General features: G+C 49.4%; 1 protein-coding gene across 2 annotated transcripts in view; it reads left to right on the plus strand.

Moving 5' to 3' along the window:
* The first annotated feature begins 3,662 nt into the window (after positions 1–3,662).
* P3H2 (prolyl 3-hydroxylase 2) overlaps positions 3,663–8,957 on the plus strand; it is a 64,975-nt gene continuing 59,680 nt past the window's right edge. The window contains exon 1 of one of the 2 annotated variants that reach the window (XM_085587177.1): positions 3,663–4,393. In XM_085587177.1, coding sequence (XP_085443303.1) covers positions 3,917–4,393 — 477 coding nt within the window. In that variant the 5' untranslated portion in view covers positions 3,663–3,916. The remainder of the gene's footprint in view (positions 4,394–8,957) is intronic. The other variant, XM_021536785.3, reaches the window with a different exon arrangement.

Here is an 8,957-nt window from a genome sequence, read left to right on the forward strand (position 1 = left end):
TATGAGGTGGACATGCATTGGAGAAATGTCAGGTTAGAGGGCTGCTAGGACAGAGGACATTCCAGGTTCTTGAGACAGAAGTTTATGAAATAACAACAGCCGGCGTCTGATCACAGGTCAGAAGTCTGGGAGAAAGTGATAGCTGCTCCCAGGTCCTGAGCCAACAGAAATATTGCTAGAAGGAACTAAAAGTTAAAATGCTTTGGAAGAAAAAATAAAGACCTGTTCACCTGTGCTGACCTCAAGTTATCAGCAGCCCATGCAGAGCAATGCATCAGAGACAGGCCCAGACATACAGGGGGACATCTGTAGGGAAGCAGATTTGTGAGCCACCAGCAAAGAAACAACAGGAAAAGCCTGGAGCAGATGCAGAGGCATCCCCAACAGCCACCTTGTGATATTCCATCCATGTTCTACACTGTTGCAATGTGCTCCAAGATTAAAAATTTACAGAGAAAATTCCTCCTTGGTCACTCATCCTTTCACTCTGCCCAAACCCAGACTAGTTTTATACAACTCCAGTGATGGATTTTTCCTGGAAGGAGAGTCTCAAAATATGGTGCATGATTAATACTGCAGCACATCTTTTCATTTGGTATTCATTTGCTGACACTTACTGACATTCACAAACACTCACACCTTCTTGAATAAAAAAGGCGTTGGTCAGATGGAGGCATTCTATGGAATTCAGGTATGGGTTTTGGTCTAAATAATGAAGTACTTAATTAATGGATGTGATATATGCAATTAACTTTCAGTTTTGTAAACGAGGCAAAACCCAACGCCCTTTAATAAGGGTATGTTGTAGTTTTCCATCTGACTCAAAGCTCTCTATCTCACTAAGGTACATGCATGAAAAGGTCACCTGTGTTTCATCTGGAATTATAAAGTTTGTCCATGATTAAATACGAAAGCAAGTCTACAAATTAAACAGAGAGGGCTTGAAACCTAGGTCTGCTTGTACAGTGCATGTTGGAAAGCTATTTTGAATGTAATTTTAAGTTTTGCTCTTATCTTGTTGCCAAATCATCAGTGGTTTAACTCACATATTAGAGTTTTCAAGCAAAAAAAAAAAAAAAAAACCTAAAGCTTCAGATGAACCTATTTACGTAGGAAAAGGTTTTTCAAAACAACTGCACAGGGGCCAGGATCAACATCTGAACACAGGCTGAATTCTTACATTTTTAGAATTATTCCTTTCATTAAAGACATGAGGGATATCTCAGGCATCTTGGGGCCTGATTCAGAGTTGTAACATCCTAAACCAGTACTTGCTGTGCTGGATGAAACCCTCTCTTTATACTTGTTTTGGAAGCAAAGATTCCAAACCCAGTTCCTTTCCAGCTCCACGGAGGCAAGCCTTGCCTATGATGCTGATGGCTGTAGCAGCAGCACTGATGGATGTTATAGTGGAGATCTTCTGCAAGAACAAGACTCGCAATAACGGGACCAGCGAACTTCTTTTCATCTGCTTGCTGCTCTGGCAGTGAGCAAGCTCGTAAAACGGAAAGTGGTTGTTCAAGCAACTGCACCGAATGTTGGAGAGATACCCTGGATTAAGAGCCTCGTTTGTGCCAACACTTGTTGAGCTCTTTGTTGCAATTAGCTAACAACAGACCATCAAGGTAAGGGAAAGCCAAATGTCTGTGAACAAAGAAAGTGTGACTCCAGGCAGGGAGACTGCAAAGTGCCAGTCTGGTCTAAAGCGAGTGGGTGCCTACAGAGAAAACCCTGCAAGAAGGGCAGCAGAATAGGTCAGAATAAATAACTTTTTCTTCATTGTTTTAAAAAGGACTTTTAATGAAAATAAAGATCTGGACCAGAACATGCAGCTGGGTGAAATAAAACATTTTGTTTGACTTCTTTCTCTCTCCAGTCACTTACGTACTTTCTGCATTCCTTCTTATGAAGGGCCTGTTACTACTGCGAGCACAGAGATGGTGCTGACTTGGAAGCAATGTGGAATTGGGCACAGCACTTCTGCAGACAGACCATCTGAGATGCACCCTTCAGAACATTCACCCAGGAAACCAAACATTTTATCCCCGTGATTTGGGGCAGAGCTCTCCCCAGCTCTAAACTTCAGCAGTCACCAGTGGCACCTCTGGAACTCTTGAGAAGTTTTAAGTGGCCCTCTCATAATGTCAACTCTGATCCCAGAGGAGTGCTGATAAACTTTTCTTTGCAAAAGCCTTTATCTGGACCTGAGAACTTTATTTTGCACAGGCAAACAGTTACAGTATGTATGCCTCCCACTGCAGATACCCTTTCAGGTTGGGTTCTCCTGTTGTGATACCCTCCCCAGCATGCCAGCCTGGCAGGAAGAAGGGTGGAGGGACACCCAAACCTTTAAAACATTTTGTGCCAATTTGCAAGAAAGCAACAAGGACAATTGTTATGAAATCTTTGCCAGATGGGAAAGATCTTCACCAAGAACTCTAGTAATCTCTAGTCATGTGGAAAAAAACTTATTTTATGAGAAACTGTGGTAAACTGACTCCATAATCTGATCACTTGGCCAATGAGAGGCTCTTGAGCCCTGTTTGTGATCTGGGACACAGCAGTATAAACAAGGCATGATTTGATCAAAGTCCCTGGAGCAGCAAAGGGGGATGCACAGCATGACCGTGAGGAACATCTGGCTTATTGCAGTAACAAAGTCTGGACCAAGTAGATTTCAAGCATCTCACATCTGCAGCTGTTTTAGTCTATGAGAATATAGGCAATATCTGTAGAGATATTCCTGAAATGCCTGAAAGAAATAAAGCCACAATGCCTTGTGAGAAACCCTACTGAGAACAGTGCTATATAGCACAGAACAGAGACCCTACTGAGAACAGTGCATATAGCACAGAGTTTGGAGCAGCAGAGCCCAGAACATCTTACAGTGAAGCACCTAGCCAAATCCAGGGTTTGGTCAGTCACCCTCACTCAGAAACAGACCATTTCAGCCAAATTAATTATGTTAATATGAAAAATTTCTTGGTGACAGGTGTTCAACACTGAGATTATTTAAAATGCCAACAAAGATTTTTTTTTTTCATGTGTCACCAGTCTGCATTGCCAAGCGTCTCGTCACAAGAAAGCATTAAAATTCATGCAAAAAAAAAAAAAAAAAAAGTAACATTTTTGGCAGGGCAGGGCATTGCAGCATTGGAAGACAGAAATCTTGGAGGAATCGAGACAAACACACAGCTGGAAGCTGAAAAAGCTTCGCCAGCCACTCACTGTGCCCATCCCAGATTATTTATTTGCAGAATTCCCGAAGGCAGGAGGGTGCCGGGGTAAGAAAGGCGAGTGGGGTGGAGAACCCAGCGAAAAACGGCTCGAAGCAGCAGCAGCCTCGCAGGGAGACAAAACCAAGCATCCTTTGAATACGGCCGCCAGCGCCGGGATGCGGGGCGGCAGGAGGAGGTGCGGAGCGCGGCATGGAGAAGCGGGAGGAAAGCCTGCTGCCGCTGCCATCAGCGCGGGACGATTCACATTTCCCGACGTCACTCGCAAGCCCCTGCGGCCGCGGGGGAGCGGGATGCTCCGAGCAGCCCCGGCCGCTGCCGCGCCCCCAGCCCGTGCGGGGGGGCCGGGCCGGCGGCGGGCGGGGCGGGCCGGGCGGCGGCGCGGGGCCCTTTAAGAGGTGCCGGCGGCGCGGGAGGCGGCACAGGCCGGGCGTGCGTGGAGCCGCGGCCACCGCACCGAGCCCCGCTCCCACTGACGGACCCCCGCGTCCCATCCTGCCGGGATCCATCGCGCGGATCCCCGCATCCCACCACGCCGGGATCCGCTGCGCGGCGCCGCTGCACGGACCGCACTGCGGGGAGTTCCGCCGCGCGGAGCCCCGGCCCCTCCGCACCCCGCCGCCGAACCGCATCCCCCGAGCGCGCCCGCAGCGCGCTGCCCACGGCGCGTCCCGGCGGGCATGGCAGCCGGGAGCCGGCGCGGGGGGGCCCGGCCGCCGCCGCTGGCTCTGCCGCCGCTGCTGGCTCTGCTGGTGCTGCCGGTGCTGCCGGCGGCGGGCGGCGGGTGCGCGGCGGAGGGCGGCCCGCTGGAGCCCTTCGATGCGCTGTACGCCAGCGGGGTGGAGGCGTACTACGGCGGGGACTTCGCGGGCGCGGCGCGGTGCCTGGAGCGGGCGCTGCGCAGCCGGCGGGAGCTGCGGGCGGCGCGGCTGCGGTGCCGGCGGCTGTGCCGAGCGCAGGTGCGGCTGGCGGAGCCGGGCCCGGGCTCCGGAGGGGACCTGGCGTTCTTCGGCTCGGTGCTGCGGCGCGCAGAGTGCGTGCGGCGCTGCGAGCAGCCGCGCCTGGGGGCCGTGTCCCGCCACCGCGCCGCCGAGGAGGTGCGCGCCGACTTCCAGCGCAGGGTGCCCTACAGCTTCCTGCAGCGCGCGTACATCCAGGTAGGCACCGCCCGGCCCTCCTGACCGCCCTCTCCAGAGGGTTCCCCGCGCTTCCGTACCCCCGAGCATCCCAGGTGTGCCCCCTCTGCCATCTCTCCCGAGCCGTACAGGAATGGTCCCCTAGGACGTTCTCTCTGGTGTGTGCGGCCGGTGGTCATGGCTAGTTCCCGAGACAGGGAATCCTGGATGGCAGCGTAGATTCTCTCCACTTTTGGTTAACCTGTGCTTTTCCTGTCTTGTTTTGAGTGGTTTTTCTATTTGCTTTGGGGAAAGGATGCTTTTGTTTTACTGTAACACAGTATAATTATGAAAACTGTCTGCCTTCAGTTTGTAGAAAAAACCCCAGAAACCCCTCAGTAACCCCCCAATGCCCTCTGCCAGAGGTGTTTCCGTTTCAGACAGCCTGAACTGATGCCATGCTTCAGGCGTTGGGACTGTAGGTGAAGCTGGAAGGTACATAACCTGTGTTCCAGGGACCTGATGGTCATTGTCCTGATGTGCTGTGAAATACATCGCAATATTTCTGCAGCGTAACAGTGTGCAGTCGGTATTCAGCAGCTGCTGATGTCCTGAGTGTCATCCCCTTATCCCAGTAACTTCTGCCTTATAACTGGTGCCTTCTCTGAGAAAAATGGTGGTTACTCTTTGAACTTCCTGGCCAAAAAAAGAAGAAAAACCCAACTCCCTCCCACCAACCCACACCATGATAATGGTATTTTTCTTATTCATTCAAGACTTGTGTTCTGTCAAGCCAGCTACCTGTAGTAAGTCATCCTGTTCATGACTAGTAAGGACAGAAATTCTGGGAATTTTGTTTCATGCCAAGTGGAATGTTTAAAGCATTTCTGGAACATCTCCCTGTGGATTTCTGCTTTATTTAAGCACATTCATAACCTTTTGGTTGCTATAGGCAACTTAATAGGTGAAAACCTGCATAGCAGAGCACGGGGAGGGTGATTCTGCTGAAATCCATTTCTAAGTGGACAAACAAACATCTTTCCTAGGCAGTGCTGGTGCCTGTGGTGCAGTTCTTACGCAGCAACACATCAAGGAGGCAAACAGTCAGCACACTGAAACCTAGTGGAAAATCATACCTACATTGCTTTTTCTATGCTTCCTTTTCTATCATTGCCTTAATGTCAGTTTTACAAGTGAGGGACTAGAACTGCATTGGCTTAAACTCTAGTGGTCATGTGATACATAGAGTTCCTGAAAGGAATCCTGGGGGGGAACTGGAACTGTAATTTGGCTTGTGTGCAGTGCCAGTGCAGCTGATGGTTTTATATAAAAGATATTCTGTGTAGTGTCAGCATCTGTGGGAAGTGACACAAAATTTGTTATGCTGAAAAATTAAGTGATTTTTTAATCTGATTTCAAAGCCTTTTTCAGACTCACTGATGTCAATCTCACTGAAGAACTTTCCCCTAAATTAAATGATAGGGTTTTTGTGTCCCAATTCAGTAATATTGATATATAAAACCCAGAAAATTTTAGGGTACGGGCTGTTCTTGCATATGTGCTTCTGCTGAGATTGAGGTTATTTTCCTCATTTAAAATGCCATTCTAAGCTTATCAAAGCAATGTATTGAAAACAGCCCTTTTAAAATTTATTTTTTGTGTGACTCATCTTAATTTGTCTTTGCAACATCTGGGGATTTTACGTTCCTGCTAATGCTGATTTCACTGCTTTCAGATGGAGTAGTGGATGTTTTTGTTATCTGCACGGCTGTCCGGGTGTTAGGCATTGGAGCCAAGGGATGCTACTCTCTGATTAGACTTTTTTGTGTTTTTAAAACCTTTGTCTTTAGCCCTTTCTGATGCTCTTGGGTTTTTAAGCAGCAGTCTGACCAGCCTGGTCCCTTATAGCACCCTGCAGTGATTTGTCCACATCCTCACCTGGCTGCTGCCTGTACCCGAGCTCTGCTCCCAGGATTGCCCTTTTGCTCTGGCTCAACAAGTCTGTGCACAGGAGAAAATGCCCCACGTGGGATTTGCCTGCACTTGCACCAAACATGAGGTCTGCTGTTGTACACTTGGATGTGAACCATCCCCTCATGCCAAGGCTGAGTGCCAAGGCTTTGGCATGTTCCCTGGGGGCTGGGATGCATCAGCTCCACACCCTCTGGGTTGACTTTGGCTGCAGCATCTGCTCCGCATTTTGTCTGAAAAGAGGAGCTTCAAAGTGGGGCTTCTGCAGAGCCCCCCTGCCGTGCTGTGGGTGCACAGACAGGCTGCACAGCTCTGGGGGTGGCCGCTTCACCTCGGTGTTCTGCTTCTTGAAACCAAAGAGGAGATGAGATGAGGTTCAACACCCGGCTGTGTACCCTGTCCAGCTCCTCCCTGGGCTGCATCACGAGGCCGAGATGCTGAGCACCAGTACAGAGCCCTGGGAGGATGGCAGGGTTTGGTGCCATTTGTGGTTGGAGAGAAGAGAAGCAGCCTGGAATGTGCTTCCCGCCTCCCACTCCTGCTGACCTCGTGCCTGTTTGTTTCTCAGGAGGGGAGAAACACATCCCGTCAGGAGGGAGTGACAGAGCAAGGAACAGATGAAAAAAATCGAAGGGTTTGGCTCTTGTGCAGTGCTTTGAAAAACGGTGCTGAATATACATGAACTAATTCTTGCAACACTCCTGTGGGGTAGGAAAAGCAAAGGCTTTCGGTCCTGCTGGACAGATGCACAGCCAAACGTTGGCCAGCACTGTGTGTGCCTCGGCTGTTTTGGGAGCAGCAGAGGCACCCAGATGCCCTGGGAGCAGGCAGGGCTCCCCACTGCCTTTTGGTGCCCTGGCAACAGGCTGGGGTCTCCCACTGCCTCTGGTCTCTCTGAGCAAGCACCAGCACAGCCTGGCCCCGTTGTGATGATGTGAATGAGACCCTGCAGTGAATTGCTGGAAAACCGGTGCTAGATTTGGAAGTTTTGGACTTTTTTTGCTACTTCTTTTTTGGGACTTTTAAAACTGATGATAGCAGCAGGTGCACTGGGCTGCATTGCTCCTGCTTCTGAGCAGATGCTGAAGAGATTCCTGCACAGAGCATTGTAAAGGGGCAGAGAGGTGATGATGTGTGTAGGTGAAATGCCACTGCTACCCCTCTACAAAAACATGTTCTGTCAGCCTTTGATGTGATCATCCCCATCATCCTATCAATTATTTCCTAATTTATCCATACTTCCCTGAAACAGAAACAGTGATCTTCTGAAGACCATTTTTCTATTTCACAGACATGATCTGAGTGTTTCTGGTGACTCTGGCATGATGTGAGGGGAGGCTGTGGTGCACTGCAGGAATGGGGCAGCCTGTGGATTCAGCTAAGGATGTCTGTCAGCTTTGGGCTCGGGGTCAGGCTCCTGAAGTTGATTGCAGACTACAGACTGTAGACAGATTGCATTGAACAAGCAGCCTGAGTCTAAATGTGTTTGCAAGGCTACTTTGTGGCTTCTCAATATGTATTTAAGTAGGAAGAATCCTCCTTTTCCTGGGAGAGCTGGTGTTTTCAGGTAATTTGGAAATACAGTGGGTGTATCTGTTCGAGGCAGTTAGGGTGGGATGGGTTTGAGGTGTGGAAACAGAGAAGGAGATGAAAACATGCAATGCATGTAGTGGGCTCTCCAGCCCACACTGAAAAGGTTCTTCAGTAGTTTCTGCTGTCACGTCCCATGGGCTGGACAGTTTGCCAAATGCTGGTGAGTCTCAGTTCTGTGCTGGCTGCTTGTCTTTGTCAAAGAAATAACCTCTGGGCTTGGCAGGTGGGTGTGGTAGGATCACTTTGCCCTCTTAAATATTTTATTAGTCATGTCCTGCTTTTTTTGCTGCTGTAGTCATCTTGTTTCTGTAAAAACCTAGCCTGCAGGCCATGATGTTCCTAACCCTGCTTTTTGGAGTTTTCCTAGCTCTGAGAGTGAGTGGAGGAGAGAATGTACACAATGTACACCGTGACAGTGTTGGCTGCTGCGAGCTGCTGACTCAGGAGCCGTGTTGGAGCTTGCCCTGGATGGTCTGCCATGAACCCTGTGACAGAGCATTACTTCCAGTCCTCAGTCTAATTTCTACAAGTCAGCTTGGTCCAAAAACAACAAGTAACCTGCAAAAGTTGATCACTGTGTCAATTGCAAAACCAAATCTTATTTCTCTCCTACTTACTGACCCTCCCCTTGAGGTCTCTTTCCTTTGTCTCATCCTGTTACCAGCCACAGCATTCCCTGGCCTGCTTGCTGGGTTGATGACTATAGCCTGTTTTAATTTTCTGTGGATATTGGTGTGCTGTTGCTGAGCATTTCCTCCCAGTTTGTAAATACTGAGTTGCAGTGGTCTGGTCTCCCCACTTGCCTGAATGCCCCATTGCACATCGGTGAAGCATGGCAGCAATTGTACATATGTAGTCTGTAACCACCAGCCTTAGATCTAGATGAGAAAAAGCCTTTTAGCCTGTGCTTGGGTTTAAAACAATAAATAAAACAAGTCCCCAGCATGCTGGACATTGCTTCTCTCTTAGTAATGCCAGATTGTAGGTGGAGCAAAAGGGGCCAGAGCCTGACTGTGTCTGGCTTATCCTGACTTTGGCTTGA

Source organism: Lonchura striata, chromosome 9 (genome assembly GCF_050655825.1).
Source record: "Lonchura striata isolate lonStrDom1 chromosome 9, ASM5065582v1, whole genome shotgun sequence".
Lineage (NCBI taxonomy): Eukaryota > Metazoa > Chordata > Aves > Passeriformes > Estrildidae > Lonchura > Lonchura striata.